Source organism: Cryptomeria japonica, chromosome 2 (genome assembly GCF_030272615.1).
Source record: "Cryptomeria japonica chromosome 2, Sugi_1.0, whole genome shotgun sequence".
Lineage (NCBI taxonomy): Eukaryota > Viridiplantae > Streptophyta > Pinopsida > Cupressales > Cupressaceae > Cryptomeria > Cryptomeria japonica.
The window spans coordinates 647,234,944-647,252,769 of NC_081406.1; the positions used below are offsets into that span (position 1 = coordinate 647,234,944).

The 17,826-nt window shown below is 36.0% G+C and overlaps 1 protein-coding gene across 2 annotated transcripts in view; it reads right to left on the minus strand.

The window, feature by feature from the left end:
• Window positions 1-17,826, minus strand: part of LOC131054722 (uncharacterized) — a 58,110-nt gene that overhangs the window by 19,159 nt on the left and 21,125 nt on the right. For both annotated transcript variants that reach the window (XM_057989301.2, XM_057989309.2), the window contains exons 2-5: window positions 17,439-17,541; window positions 17,021-17,193; window positions 5,718-5,745; window positions 5,400-5,508 (exon numbers count right to left, since the gene is read on the minus strand). In XM_057989301.2, coding sequence (XP_057845284.1) covers window positions 5,400-5,508; window positions 5,718-5,745; window positions 17,021-17,193; window positions 17,439-17,541 — 413 coding nt within the window. The remainder of the gene's footprint in view (window positions 1-5,399; window positions 5,509-5,717; window positions 5,746-17,020; window positions 17,194-17,438; window positions 17,542-17,826) is intronic.

Consider the following 17,826-nt stretch of genomic DNA (forward strand, 5'->3'; position numbering starts at 1 on the left):
TTGCTGCTCCCAGAGGAACCTTTAGAGATAGCAAGAGACTCCAAAATCACGCCAACTACATTTTTGTGATGTGTAATATCATTGAGTCTGAACCTCACAATGTCAAAGAAGCTATGTCCCATCATGCTTGGAAATCAGCCATGGATGAAGAGTATGGGTCTATCATCAAGAATGATGTTTGGGACATTGTACCCAGACCCAAAGGTAAGTCTGTTGTTTCTTCTAAATGGTTGTTTAAAATTAAGCATAATGCTGATGGTAGTATTGAAAAATATAAAGCTAGGTTTGTAGCTCGTGGTTTTTCTCAAAAGGAAGGAATAGATTATGAAAAAACTTTTGCTCCTGTTGCTAGATATACTTATATTAGATCTATAATAGCTATTGTTGTAGCCAAAGGTTGGGAGCTGCATCAAATGGACGTTAAGACAGCCATCCTCAATGGTGTCATTGAGGAGGAAGTCTATATTGAGCAACCAGAAGGTTATGTAATCCATAAAAGAGATTCTCATGTTTGCAGGTTGAAGAAAGCCTTATATGGGCTCAAACAGGCTCATTGTGCTTGGTATGAAAGAATTGATAAGTACTTACTAAGCTTAGAATTTTGTAAGAATAATGCTGATGCTAACATCTACTTGAAGATTTATAATGATGATATGCTTATTTTGGTTTTGCATGTGGATAATTTATTTCTCACTGGTGAAAATAAATTAATCATAAGATGTAAGAAAGAATTAACCTCAGAATTTGAAATGAAGGATTTAGGACTAATGCATTTCTTCCTTGGGTTAGAAGTATGGCAAAAATCCAATGAAATTTTTCTAAGTCAAGGAAAATATATTATTGATATTTTGAAAAGATTTAGAATGATGGATTGTAAACCCATGTATACTCCTATGGAATCTAACTTAAAGAAGTTAAGTGTTTCTGCAGCTAACTCTGATTTTGCAGATCCATCTAAGTACAGGCAGTAGATTGGATCCTTGATGTATCTAGTCAATACTAGGCCAGATATCTGTTATGCTGTGAATGCCCTCAATCAGTGGATGAGCTTGCCTAAGCTTGTTCACCTGGTTGCTGCCAAGCACATTCTAAGATACCTGCGTGGCACTATTGGTTATGGGCTGAAGTATTCACTTAATACCTCAATCTTCTTGGAAGGCTATTCAGATTCAGATTGGGCAGGAAGTGTCAAGGACAAGAAAAGTACTTCGAGTATCTGCTCCAATTTGGGCTCTGCAATGATCTCTTGGGCATGTAGAAAGCAATCTTCGGTAGCATTAAGCACTGCAGAAGCTGAGTACATTGCAGCATCTGTTGCATCCAGAGAAGCAGTGTGGCTTCGCAAATTCCTTGTTGGATTATTTGGTCAAGCTAGTGGTTCTACCACCATTCATTGTGATAATCAAAGTTGTATAAAGATGTCAGTAAATCCTGTGTTCCATGACCGGTCCAAACATGTGGAAACGCACTATCACTTCATTCGGGATATGGTGCAAAGAGGCGCCATTCAACTAAAGTACATTAGCACAGATGAACAGGTTGCAGATATCCTTACCAAACCCCTATCCAGAGTGAAGTTCGAATACTTCAGAGACAGACTTGGTATTGTGGAAAATGAAACCCTGATTGAGAGGGAGCTCCAATCTCAGTGACTCTATTTGTAGCGCTTTGCTCATTCTTTGCTTGTGTGCAAGAATGAAAAGTATCCAATCTATGCTTGTGTGCTAGATGGAAAATTGTAATTATGTAAAGACCCACTTGTGTATTACACTTTCTATGCTTGTGTGCTACAACCATCTTATGCTCGTGTGCTAGGTGGAAGATGTAATTCTATGCTTGTGTGCTAGATGGAACTCTAAAGTTTCAGATTATGTATTCTCTTCTTCCCTAGTTAAGAGGGAGTGTTGTTTATAACTAGGTAAGATGGGTTCGGATTGCCTTAAGGCAACATCCGAACCCATATAGGACTGGGTCCTATCTTAAAGGGGTAGCGTGCCCCCAAGTCAAGTCCAACCCCATACCTCCACGCCACACTAAATGCACCACGCCTCAATAAAACAAATTGGCACCAAAAAGGATTAAGGCCGACTTGGGGTATATGGGTTTAAAGACTCCTATAAATAAAGTTAAATTGCAAACACAATTCAATCACTTCATCTCTCATGCAATTAGTGAACTAGCTCTGCAACTAAAGGTGCGAAATATAGAAGAGGATTGTGCGAACTTGTCCAAGAGGATATAAGGCATTTTGGTGCAGACTTGGTGTATTTAGAAGGGCAGATCTGATATACTAAAAGGGATCAGATCTGGAGAATCAAGCTAAGTATTGTATTTGTGCAATTAAGATTGAATACATAATTTGACCTGTGGGTCTTTAGTGCTGAGTTTTTCCTCCTTGGAGGTTTTCCCAGTGTATTTGTGTTTGTCTCTTGCTCTCTTGTTTCATTCTTGGATTTACTTGATTATGGTTTACTAAATGCTAACAAATAATTAAATGTTACAAATCTGATTACTGAACTAGGGCACAAATTGAACATTGCCTAGACGAATTATTTAATGGATATAAGGAGACTTTATTTTCGAAATACTCCAAAGTTGCATCATGCCACAATCGTGGTCTTCTTCCTAGGTGCGATTTTTGGACTTGGGAACTGGGCACCACTACTTGAAATGAAACGCAGTTGGAATGAGGTGAATTTGGAGGCAGTTTCATTTGAATTTTAGAGTTGAAAGGCTATATAAACAAGTGTTTGGCTCCTCATTTGTTTATCCAGAGAAAATATGTCGTTATGCTGTCGGAATGACTCCAGACTTCTTCGAGGGTGAATACCTTCTAGATCTTTCCTTTTGGTTTCGAGTGAGATATCACTCCTAGCTGTGGTTCGTAGTAATGAGCTATTTGGTGACTTTTGGGTGTGTGGGTGAAGAGTTGTGTGCTGCTGGTTTTTTTGGTGTTGCTGGTGTGCCCAACTGGAAGTGTATTTTGCTCATAGCTACCTGTGTGTTGAGTGCATCATTCTGGGTGAGGGCTTGTTGGAAGCGTATTGGAGAGACAATAATTCTCTTACATTGGTGTGGCATTTGGAGAACTCTCCAATTTACAATTGCAGATCGAACTATTCAGCCAAAACGCCATTTCCAGAATTGCCTTGGGTTGCGTGCATTTCTATTGTTGCTCTCCAGTTGCAGTTTCAAGGTATTGTTTTGTTTGCTTATGTCAAACACTTCATTTGCTTTTGGTTTGGCATGATTCTATCCGGTTTTGAGAGAGTTACAAGCATTTTAGTGGGTTTTGGGATGGCTGGTTATGCGTTTTCCTTGTATCTGATTTCAGAACAGCAAGTAGTGTTTATGGTGAGAGTGTTAGTGAATTCTTGAGATATATACTTCATTCTATCTTCTTTCACATCTCTATCTTTGTAAGAGTTGCTTCAGTAGTACTGACCAATTCATTCTATGTTGCATTTCCCGCTGAACAAGTGGAAGAGGATGGCTTAGCCGCCTGTATGTTTTGTAATTCAGTTTTGTCCTCCCACTGAGCAAGTGGTTGAGTGATATTGTCCTCCCGCTGAGATATGTGGTTGAGTGATAGTTTTATGTAAAAGTCCTCCCACTGCATAAGCGGTAGAGTGATTTGGTCTTGTTATGCTCTTGTTGCCTTGGCTGGTTTACCACCAAGTTCTTGTTCTTCATCCTGCTGAAAAGTGGAACGGGCTGGCTTGCCGCCCGGTATTGTATTTGCAATGTAATTTCCAGTGGATTAGTGAGCTAACGAACCCCTTATCGCTGTATGCTCTCACCTTCCCACATTGGGCACTTGATGATCAGAAAGTGGAAGGGTTACTTTTCAATAGCATTGAAATTATATTTTCTAACTTTAACGGGTGCATTGTACTATTTGTTGTGCTTGAAAACCGAAAAAAATAAGTGGGAATACTACATGATCTGACTGTATGGATATATCTAGATCATCGCTGTTCCTGATCTTTGACCACCACGTGTTTTTTGATGATCCAATTCCGATTTCAAATGATAGCTTGAATGCTGTTTCAGATTACTGATATCATATTCATGATTTTGAATTGATGGAGCCATCCCTGGTTGACATCACTAATTCCTCATGCATCTATGTCTTGGTATTTCTGTTGCTCAACTGAGAACTTCAGACTAGATTAATAATAATATTAAATTTTTACATCCCCCTTCCGCAATTCTCTCTCTTTTTATATCCCCATATCAACTAAAGAGTCACAACCGACATAACCTTTAGAATCGATATCTCTTTTAAAAGAGACATGTCTTTTCGATAACTAATCGCTGCTCTTTATACACATTAATCATCTTCAAAGACTGCCTTAATGATAATCATTGCCTTTGCCTTTTTCCACAGTCACAAACTTAATCACTGCTTTTGCCAAGTATCTTGTGTTAGACCTGTTGCCACATTAGTTAAAGCTTGTAGCATCTATTCTCGTCCCTTAAAGGAGTCACACTAAACTGAATTTCCATCCATTTAATTACTTTATGCATTACAATACCAGGCCTACAATTAGATCTTCAAACCTCACCATAGCATACATAGATTATTAACTTGCCAAGCACTCATGCAGAACTTTACAGGTTGGGAACATCAATCATGAACTCTGACGCAGGGTTTTTTCACCAAGTTTCCTAAAACTGTTTTTTGTGTTTTTGGGTTTTTTCACCAAATGAATCGACTGCTGAACACTGAGCAGATTCACTGGACACAAGATAACTAATGAGGGAGCACAATATTCAAAAAACACAAAGTACACATTTGGTCTTTACATGGTGTTTTTGAATGTATTCTGTTCCCAAGTTTCTTCTATGTTAAAGCACCTGGGCTTTCTACATGCTGAGTGAATATTTTTTGCACATACAATCTGGTTGGATCCAATTTATGTTTTTTAAAGGAATTTAAGTAGATTTTTCCTGTTGCCAAGTCGCTGAGTCCAAAGTCAAATTTGGGTCTGCCAAGTTTTATGATTTCCAAGTTTACAAACTATGGCAATACCAATAAATGGCAAGAAACAGAGTAGAACTTGTCATGAAAAGAAAAGTTTAAGTACGATGTGAAATTTCAATTTTTCTTAGAGTGATAACATCAGAATTAACAACCATCCTGTAGGTGGTCATTTCCACTTAAACTCGTGATTATTGAAATCAGTTACTGAAATTTGATCATATAAGTGCATCAGGCATTGAGATCCACACTGTTTAAATAAATCAAAAAGTTTAGCTCAAGTGCAACCCCAAAAAATTTTGGCAGCTCACAAAATTGTGCTTTAATTAGTAACATAAATCTATACTCGAGGAAACATTAATTGTAAAAGTAAAATAGAGAATAAAACTAATTGGCAGCAGAAAAAGTCTCTTACCCAACTGCAGTGGCACCCCATGAAACAACATTATATATAACTTTGCTGCTATCCCACATCATGCGGAGTTTTCCTTTCCTTTTTCTTACAGAAAATGTTTTGCTCAAAGCTAGAGAAAATTGTGTAGAATAGCAAACAAACACCATTTTCAAAAAAAATGTTAGTAACTTATTGAGAACATTAGATTTACTCCACTAAAATAACAAGTTAGAACCTGCCATCTGATGTAGCCAACAAGTAAGAAAAGAGACACGTAAAATTATTTTACCAAGTAAATTTCTTTCAACATCTTAAGTTCAAAACAGATAGCTGCATTACCTTTTTGAAGTTGCTTGGGAGACAAATCCTATCAAATAACCACATGAGAGAGAAAAACTTCAATCATCTTTAAGCCTTTGAATCAATATAAACATATAAATTAAAAGTAGTGAATATCCTACAAGACAAATTACTGCAAAACACAATGACTTGTCCATGCAAATGCAATTTCTAAACACTAGTTTGCAATTACACACAGAAAAGAACAAAGAGAATAGTTTATGCATGTAATGATACTACTCACCAAAAAGAGCTTATAATGATGCATACTCGTTACTTGTACCGTGCCAACTTACCAAGCTATAGTTAATCTATGTTATTTTTAGAAATTCACTAAAGAAGCTCAAATGATGGGACAATACAAGGTGAAAATCATTCCAGAGAGTTAGAAGTGCACTGTGCATGTACACCATCCTGTACACTAGTTATTTGAGCCTCTTCGAGTTGCTTATTTTTATTCCTTTTATATTTATTACTTTTGATTGGTCCAGGTGTTCTGTGCAATGCCTAGTTGCATCTCTAATTAAAGACTTTCACCTTTCTTGCAAAATTCAGTGTTTCAGTTCTTCACATACAGTTTGTTTATAGGCTAGAATTCCATTTTGCACTAAACTTGTAAGCCTTTCCATATGTAGCCGACTGCTCATCTCCAATCATCAATTTAGATTTCTTCATTTCTACAAATATTTGACATAACATAACTAGTAAAGTATCTAAAATGCAATCTTGATTTTATTATTCTAAATAAATTTATGTAAAAAACTAGAGATTTGTTTTGTTTTCAATAAAATCAATGCAAAAGTATAAATATCCTTTCTAGAAAAAGCCTATATCAACTTCATAACTAACATATCAAAAGCACTAGATTCAGGCCTGGGATATAGCAGTAGCATGCTCTCCCCCAGTGAGAGTAAGCTCCCCAGTTTGAATCCTGCTTATGTTGACCTAAGAACAAGTAAAAGGTTGCATGAGCTCCCTTAACAGATGCAAAGATAAATGCACCTACAGAATAAAATATTTGGTGGGGAAAGACAAATAAGTAAACACTGGAAAGAAATATAGCAGTGACGGATACAAGGCTTAAAAATCATGGTAGTGGGAAAAACTGGTGATATGAGGGTCAGTAATGTTGGTTTGGTTTCAGGTCTCACACAAATGCACCCAGCAGATCGTTCACAGAGATCGCAGCATATAACTCCGGAAGATGATGTGGAATATGCACAGCTATATTTTCACGGAAATCACAAATATATACACAGCAAATCTTTATCGGTTATTACACAGCTATATGCAGAAAATCCTTGAACTACCATTCACTAAAAAAAACTCCCAATCAAGGGAATTATATATTTGACTAAGCATCACGACGAATGGGCATGACTCTTACCGGAAGGGTCAAAGGTAAAGGTGTGCGAAGTTAACCGATAGTCAACCGTTAATTATCCATTAACAAATGGATGCAAACAAACAACAAGAATTATACTAGAGATATGAACAAGCAATTTAGTAAATAACTAAATTGCATATGTAAAAGCGATATCTCCTGCTGCTATAATAACATCAAGAAGTAACAAAGAAAAAATATAATAGGTAACAGCAAACTCAGCAAGAAAAATACAGATAAATATTAAAAAACAGCATATCAGAAAAGAGAAACTTTAGTTTTCAATAGTCATGTTTGGTTCAGATAAAAAATCTTAGTTTGTTACATTAAAAGATTAATCCTTTGACGACCAAAGATGTATCAGAAAAGAGAAACTTTAGTTTTCAATAGTCATGCTTGGTTCAGATAAGAAATCTTAGTTTGTTCATCAAAATATTAATCCTTTGAGGACCAAAGGCATATCAATAATACAAATGGTGAAGGAACACATCTTGAGATCAAATATCATAAAATAGATTTACAAGAAAAACTTCATCACATATAAGAAGATTGCACAGATTTTGGAAAATCCAAAAATCTAAAGCAGAAACCTATTCATTTGCCTAACATTATCAAAACACACCAAAGAAAATATTAAAATGGGGCTAAGGATCTGGATAATATACTTAACAGTTTGCTTCTATTATTCTGGAAAATCCTGCGAGTCTATTTTTGGACCAAATGAAGGTAAATGTTAGATCTGGTGAAATATAAGCAATATATTCACCTGCAAGACACTTTGTTCATTTGTAATTAACAGTTGACTCTGTTTTATCAATAAAAAAAAAACAGTTGACCATTTTTTTGAGTTATGAAAATACAGCTTGAAAACAAGAATCTATAAAAAAATATGTACCAGTTTTAAGACTTAAAAGAAGGAATATATTGGAGCTTTTAGGCATATTAGTGATGCAAGTTTAAGGATGACTTTGTATAAATTTTAATGGTAGGACCTTTCAGCCTACCTTCAGTTGACTGTAGAGATGTTCTCCTTTCACAAAATGTTGGTACTAGAATCTATACTTCATTTATTATGTTTACATTTGTTGAACATGGCTCATCAATAATGGTATAATCATAGATGAGAGAACCTAATTATATCAGTAGGAATAAACTCATGTATAAGGTAGGAATAGACTTATGTTGAATAGATGAGGTTATTACTTTTTTATTATTAATTGTTAAGACAGTGATAATGGTTAGACTAGAAGTATAGATCAGATTATTACTGTGATTTCTAATACAGAGGCATTAATGAGGAACAGAAGATTAAGAAAGAGAACAAGAACGTAGTATAAGGGAACAATATAATATCACTAAAAAGTGAAACTGAGAAACTACAAATGATAGGCAATGAAAGACCTAAACAATTTTCCATTCATTAATACATAACAATTAAGTTGGTAGAAGGAGATGGATTGTCATTCTTGGGACTAAATGAACACCTTCTGGATTGCAGCAACAAGGAGTTTTGGTTGGCTTCCTCATTATCACTAATATTGTTCCCTGACCTTGCTAAAGCACCCTTCTTAAAATCTTAATTTAAATTCTTCAAGATATATGGCAAAAACATTGGCTACTAAAACCTAGACTATTTTGTTTCTGATTGTACTCAAAATGAAATGATTAAAATTTATTAATCGTTTATACATGCAAAAAGAGTCTGATGGACTTTATAATCTTAACCGAGTGATTTTTGGAATGTAATAAATTGTGGGAGCATTTTTGGTTCAAATGAGAAAGTTTTATTTTCCAATATTTATTCATCAGGGATAATATTGTAAACAGTGCTTGTGTAAGAGAAGAAGGATATTCATTATACAAAATTATCTACAACAATGTTCAAGGGCATAGGTTGGCCCAAAAATATGTAAATTGCCAAATAGAAAATATAAAGAAAAACAAAGGTCAATAAGAACAGGGATGATAAAGAGAAAATGTAGGTGAGCGAGAAAAGATAGGTGTTAGAGCTTGAATTTTTTAATATTTGTTCTTGTTCAAACATGCTCACAACACCTACAAAAGGATCACACTCTAGTTCAACATATGATTATTTTCATCTGTAAATGATGTTCAATTTACAATTCAATATGCAAGATGTATTCTAATTTGTATTCTCTCTATCTATGTATTATCTATTTATATTATAAATCTGACTATCTTCTTTTGTATGGCAGGTGAGAGGAGTATTTATCGATTTCAACATCCTTCTCACAAATATCGATTGATATATATATGCAAGAGGGGAGGATCAAGCAATGCCTTGACCGGTCATGTCTTATGGACATGACCGATCAAGACATTACTTGATCGCACCCTTTGATATATAATTATCAATCGGTGTTTATTTTAATCAACAGCCCGATACTAATCGGGGTCTACGTAACTTAGTGTTCAATGCCAATCGGTATTCACGTGGCATGTTAACCAATGCCAATCGGTGTTTGCGTGACATGTTAACCGATGTCAATCAGTGTCTAAGTTGACCGATACCAATCACTAACAACTGAAGAATGCTATGATATGATTATCGTTATTGATCGATTAAGTAGATTGGACATATACAACTGAAGAATGATCATCAAATGAAATAGCTTGAAGTTTTCCTGATAGTTCATCGATAGGATAAATGATTGAATGAGAGACTTCATTTATCTCTCATTCAATCATTTATCTTACCGAAGCTACCATATATTAACATCATCAACATTGCAAATCAAGTATAACAGTGAACAAACACCTAGGGTTTCAACAGACATTCAACACCTTATCATTGCAGCCTCAGGTAACACTATGAACTCTTCAAACAATTATGTGATTTCATGACTCAACTTGGACCAATGCCAAAGCATCTCAAACAATAAGATACAACACACCATCACAATAATTTCAAGGTTCAAGTCAACTTTGACATCCCACAGTTCAAAGGCAAAATAGATGCCACGATGTTGTATTATTGGCTTCTACAAATTGAATCATACTTCCTAGTTAACAATTTCAACAACACTAAGAAAGTTCCATTTGCGTCATTGAAATGTTTCTCCCAGTACATCATTGGTAGCAAGAAATCAATGCACAATACAACAAAGAGCACAAGTCAATCACAACTTGGTCCACATTTGTCAAGGCTCTGCAAAGTGCAAAATGAATATTATCTTGTCAAACATTGCAAGGATGAATACATAACTTCCAACAATGTGCTAATGCATAGAGCAAATAGTGGAACCTTACACAAATGAGTTCCATGACTAGTTTTCACACCTTTACAAGGACAAGCCAAGCACCTCCAATTATTCAAGTACATCAATGGACTCTTTCCTCTCATCAATGCTAAGATGGATTTCCTCACCTTGACTTTGGACCAGGCATTTTGCCACTCGTCCAAAAGTATTGCCATGGCAAAGATGAGATATCAGTGCCCTTGTCCACATAAGCATATAAAAACTTTCAGTCTTATTCGCCACACCAACACAAAACTACAAAAGAACTTTTGGCCCTCATTGCCAAATTCAAGTTTCCCAAAACTTCTATACCAGACAATAAAAGAGAAGCACCCACAAGGTGCACAATGGTGTAAATACAACCACTCCAACTCTCTCAACAACTATGGCTTCCAAGCTCAAACTCTTAACATGCATTCAACACCAAATCATGATGACATTGAAACTAATCAAGAAATGTATGCCTCAACACAACAGCTCCAATATATACTTCATGAAAATGCAAATAGCTTTTCCACATTGTGTTAGGTCAACAACAACCCCACACGTTACCATTGACAAAGGTAGTTAGAAGAATATCACTGCACTAAACACAACACAACACCTTGGACTCTCCACCAACAAACTAAGTTAGAGTAAGAAACTAAGTTCTTCAATCTACAACACCAAATAAACTTCAACATACATAAAACTTAAGAGAAAAGCAACAACAGAAGATGCTGTTCTACCAATCAATAGTAGAATATGAATACACTATCACAAGATGACTTGTTTATATAAGCAAAACGAGAGATAGAATTTGACAAGATCATTACAAGTTATTTGAAATCTAGGTGGCAATCGAATTGGGCAGTTGATGGAGCAAAGGTTGGTCACTAGTGGTTTGGTCGCAGTTTCCACTAAGTGGTTGTGGTTTGTTGTGGTGGTTTAGAGGCTGTGATCTATGAACAAACACAACACCTTAAGCAACAACACTCGGCCTTTGTGTTGAGCACTAAGCGCTTAAGCATGCAATGCTTAAAATTACTTTTTAAATTATTTATTCCTTTTTAAATCTGTCGTGTCATCTTGCACAATGCAATCCTATGGCACTTATGCAAACAAAAATTGTCTCAAAAACACTTGATGCTGAATATAAGCAAATTTATAGTCAAAATTCGTTTGCTCAACCTCCTGGATACAATAGCAAGGTCCATTTGAACCAAAAAGGGCTCCAATAAAAAGTTGATCACCAGATTTGAGCTGCAAACCCTTGTTTGCTCCTATCACCTATATCATATGGTGGCCAAATTGAGGGAAACAAAATCCATATTTGACTTTCTCCAGCCTTTTAAATGCGTTGGAACAGCTAAAAAAGCTACCACTATAGCCAAAATACCTGCAATTATTGGATCTCGCCCAAAAACACACATGCAATATAAAATCAACAAATCTTCATAATTATTTTTTGATTCTCTAAATTGTGTTGAAATGCAAGAGAAGAGCATATGGGAATTTACAAGATCATACAAAAAACCTCAAAGCACACTAGAAAAATCTTGATGGTAGAAACTCTATAGATGGGGAAGGGGCTTGCCAAATTCAAAGCTCTAATACCATGTTGAAGTAAACAACCAAGATCTTCAATCTAGAACACCAAATAAACTTCCACACACATAAGAGAGAAGCAACAACAAAAGATGCTATTCTACCAATCAAGAATACAATGAAAATAAAATATTCACAAGATGCCTTGCTTATATAGGCAATGTGAGAAATAGGATTAGAAAAGATCATGACAAGTGTCTTAATCCTATGACATGAGACACAAGGAGTAAATGACATAAGATAAGATCTCATGACTAAGGCTTCTAGAAAGATTCCTAGGACCTAAGTAAACATGTGAAAATGTGTGAATAGGACCTACTAGGTTCACTAGTTAGGTAAAACACCTTGTTCACACCAACAAACTCTTTAGGATGTTAAAGCAAGGTAAGGAGATACAAATAAGGAGATGCATGGTCAATTATGTTGCTAAACCTATGTGAGACAAAATCACCAATGATGTCACAACTCTAAAGGTATGTAATATTTTGCTTAATAGACCCTTTGTCTATGATTGCAAAGGCATCTACAATGAAAAACTACAATGCTCAATAATTCACGTTTGCAACAAGTACTTCAACCTACCTAAAATGTTGCTACAATCCAAACTCTCTGATTTCAACAAAACAATGGCACAAAATCATTACACACACTCAAAAATTTCAAAAGTTTGTACTTTTGATGGTTCATACAAACATACTCATGTGAAAAAACAATCTTTATATCAATGCACAATGCCTCACCCAATCCATTGCAATAGCACCAACTCAACATTGTGTTAAGCTAGTATAACAAAGTCTACAACAATCATGTGGATCCTCCCATATACCACAAAATACAACTCAAAATCAACTTAGTTCTCAAATATCCTCTTCCAAATAGTTCCCTACACCAAAAGTTTATTCGGGAGGATGATGAGAATCGATGCCAAAAACAAGAATTGGTCAACAAGCCAAGTTCTTCCCTTTGTAAAGGTTTGATTGTGCTTGTGCACAAGAAGGGTGGCATATGGCAACTATACATCAACTAACACACACTCAAAAAGATCTCAAGGAAGAACAAATGTCTCGTTTGCACATTGACGACCTCTTAGACCAATTGTGCAAGGCACAAGACCCCATATGGTTCCAATGCAATCAAGCGACATCTAAAAGATTGCATTTAATATGCAAGGGCTCTAAGAGTGGATGGCTATGCCTTTCAACTTGATCAATGCTCCTATTAACATTTATGGACCTAATGAATGATGTCCTTCCCACATTCACCAATACCTTTGTCATCATAAACTTGGATGACATACTCATCTTCAACAAGACTTAAGAGGAGCACAAGCAACACATTTCACAAGTGTTGGATACTTTGTGCCAACACAAGCTGCAAACCAATCTCAACAAGTGCATTTTTTGTACCATGTAAATTCAATACCTTGGTTACATCATCAACTACTTTGACACTCATGTCGATCTAGAGACGATCAAGGTGATTTAGTTCCATCGTGTTTCATGCACTCACAAAATTGTGCACCTTGCTTAAACTCGGCAATTTCTACCAAAGTTTTGTCCTTGCATTCTCAAATGTTACTTGGCCCCCTTAACCAAATTATGCACACCAAGGCAACATCTCTTGTGCAATACAAAACCTTCACAAAGCTCAAACAACTCATTTGTTCTAGACCAATGTTAACCTTTCCATAGATTGCACATTCTTTTAAGATCCAAACAAATGCATCCACTTATGCACTTAGCACGCACTACTCCGACATGGCCATCCCTTCACCTATCATATAACTTGAGAACTTTTAGAGATAGCATGCAATAGTACTCTTCTTATGAGAAGAAGCTCTATGCCATTGTACAACTAGCTTAGCAATGGTGTCACTACTCCAACATGGCCATCCCTTCACCTATCATATCACTTGGGAACTTTTAGCGATAGAATGCAATAGCACTTTGCTCATGAGAAGAAGCTCTATGCCATTGTACAAGTAGTTTAGCAATGGTGTCACTACAACCTCGACAACGAGATTGTCATTCAATCTAAACATCAACTACTACAATCCCTACACACAAAGCAAATAGGAAAATGTGCATCATATAAAATGGATGACTTAAAACAATTCCACTTGGTGGTCAAGCATAAGAAGGGAGCACAAATTGCCTAAGTCAACTACCAACCCATGTACTCCCCAATGTGTTGGAATTACATAGCCACAACTTTTTTGACTTTGATCATTGTACTCAACAAACAAGAATTTGATACAGCCATTCACCTTGCTCATGCAAGGTATGCCTATTAGCATTTTCTACTTACCCAATGGGCTTTTTTACAAGCCTAGACACCTCTACATTTCCTCAAGCACACCTAGACAACACTTGATCTAGTGAGTACATAATTTGAAAACAATAGGTCAATTTGGCATCCCAAAAATGCTTGATGCGCCTTAGTAGAACATCTACTAGCCTCAAATGCACATAGGCATTTAAGTGCCACCTTCAATCCTACATACCCTATTGTATTGACGAGCCTACAAACAAGAATTTGGGGCTTCATTCTCCTCTAGTGATACATCAACTACCTTGGGATTAATTGGCATGGATTTCCTCAACAACCTTCCAAACACCAAACACCAAAAACGACTCAAGTTTGTCATTGTTGATAGGTTCTCCAAGATGGCCACCATGGTTTCTAAAAGTTTGTCACATTGTTGAACATTACACACATGTTGTTTAACAATGTTTGGTTAAACTTCAAATTGCTAACATCCATTGTCTTTGACCATAACCCAAGGTTTGTCAATACATTCTAGCAAACTCTCTAGACTATGTTGGAGACACAACTAGACCATTCCACAACCTCCCATCAACAGGCCCACAAGCAAGCAAGGGTGGTCAACAACAAACCACATCCACACACATGGGATAACAACCTATCATACATCCAACATTCCTACAATAAAGGTTTGAACAACTCTACAATGCAAAGTCCTTTCCAACCAATAGTGCCCTTTGGCATCTCCAATCACACTCCATTAACATTCATAACATACACACAAACAAGTGGATAAAGCACAATTGCTTATCTAGTCCATCTGAGACCTTCATCAACATGTCCAACAAATTCTTCTACTACAATAGTAGAAGCACAAAAAGTGCCATGATGCCCATCGCATGCCACACACCTTTCAAGAAGTTTGGTTGCATATTCAAAATAAACTTTTCCACTCTCCTCACCACAAGGTCAAACCATTCCATTATGCTCCATACACCATAATGTGCACAAAAACTGAAAATGCTCATTCTTGACATCCCACAATACTTGGGTCTACATCTTGTCTTCAACACAAAGCTACTTCTAAAGCCAACACAATCACACCACACCACACCACAAACTTAGATCCTACTCATGTCAATCCAACTACAAAGGATGCCATCATCAACACAACAACAAAGCATACTTGTACAAGCATTCATCAAATATTCTACATAGTGAAGACTAGGTAGTATGTTGATTAAGTAAAATGGAACAACTTACAACAACTCTATGTGCAACTTCATCAACTCGGGAATAACACAATGGAAACCATTCTCTTTCAAGAAGAGGCAAATGGTTTGAGTACAGCCATACACAACCTTGATCTCATACATTCACACAGCCTACACACTCACCTCTACCCAACATGCCACAAGTCTCAATGTAACTCTACAACACATTGTTTTTATGCACATTTGTCCAACTCTGCACATCCTTGTCCCACACATAGCTCTCATGCACCTTTACACAACATTAATTGCCTATAGAACATAGCCCTACACATGTGAGCACATGTTGACCCATCTCAATATCATACATATCCAACACAAGCCCACACCAATGCCACACGGTCGTGCCAAACAACTAGCACCATATGAGCTCAACAACTAATGCCATCCTATACTACACTACAACTAGCACCATATGGGTTTGACACCTAGTGCTTTCCTATACTACACTACAACTAGCACCATACAAGTTCGACACTTGGTAATGTCCTATCCACATATACAACATACCATACATGCATGACACCTGTCAGCATATTGTTAAGGGCCTAATTGATGGCCAAATGTATAAATATTTGCATTGTGCAAGGTTGCAAAGAGAATAACACACCAGAAACTCTGCTAAGTAAGAGCATCGTACATATCTTCTTTGATGCAATACATTAAGATTGCAAAATCTTCAGCTCACATTGAATGTGCATTTAGATACTATTCTAGAGCTTCAATTGTATATTCTATAAATCATGTAGATTACAAGCTAATTTGCAGATTTGTCATTTGATCCACATGAAAATTGGACCAGATTAGCATAAACTGTTTGAAGCAATTTTAAATTTTAGATCTTTTCTAACATATGATAATTCAATTGAGATGGACTCGTGAATTTTTACAACACAAGATGTGATAGTGTCAAACCTTTCAAAACTTAACAAAGGTATTTAAATGGCACAATTCATCTATCTATCTATATATGTATACATGGGTGTGTGTGTGTGTGTAGATCCCTATTTTGTAAGGAGTTCTTTGTGATCTTTATAAGCAAAAGCACGAAAAACATTTCATTTTATGGAATGTTTCTTTGCTCCTCCAAAATATTAAACAGTAAGACGTATATTTCACCATAAACATGGTTGAGTGAAAGTAACAACCCAAAATTAAGAACATTGCTGCAATCTTGAGATAACATTACAGATAGCAATCCTCAATCATCTATTGAATTGTAATCGATAAGCATAAGAATTATCTGATCTTGATTTTGATACTTATTTTTAGTGGAAAAGAGTTTCAATGGGGTTTCTGTAGCCAAACAAGGGCTAACATTGACCAATTAAATTACTTGGCATAGGCAAAGCACAAATATCAGATGCTACAGGATCATTGATCATCTCAAGCTCAATTGCATAATAATTCTTATTCTAGATACTCTACACAAGGTTAGACAAATGAGATTCCCACTTTTATATATCAAGTTATATGTTAGAGCCGAATACTCCTCCCTGAGCAGAGCCATCAATCAAGTAAAGTGTTAATCTATACCTTGGTATCCTTCACTGTGGAAAGATATGTTGCCATGAAGCAGGCAATCCCTTCCAAAATATCTTCTTCACGAACAAGAACATAGCTTTCCTGATCTAAAGAGTTCCGTGAATCATTATATTCACCCTCCAGCAAATCAGTCTCTGTTACCAAGTCCCATGAGTTGGCTTCATCTGTTTTAACATCAGTTAATAAACAGGCCTCAAGTTAGTATGGGATTAATAAATTTTAAGATTTGTCACATAGAGATCTTGCAGGAAGTACAGTAAAAAAAACTAAATAATAAATATCTTTGAACTACATCAGGAATAATAATATATGTGCATGCATTCTATGCCGTAAGCTAGTCTAAAAATAACTTTTCATACACTAAAGAAGGTATAATGAGGATATTCACTAATCACAAAATGAACCATACCTGCAGCCCTCTCCAAAATTCCTTGGGCTATTGAGGCATGAAGAGTCTCAACCTTGTCTAGGAATGCAGGAGATTCCACTCTAGACTTCAAAAGATCACATAACTGAGAAGAAAAACAAATCTAATTAATTTTTCATATTCTAAGAGACAAATAATAGAAATCTCAACCATCCCTCCTCCTGACAGAGATATTATTTTCCCTGATTGATAAGACACGTCAAACATGAGAAGCAGAAAATGTAATCTAACAATCAAACCAGCAACAGACAAATGGTAAACTAAGTTAACCATATAATTGCAGTATTGCATTTCAAGTTACAATGAAAAAATTAAAGCCAATAACAGTTGCTGACAACAGCAAAACGTAATATAATTGAGATCTTATTCA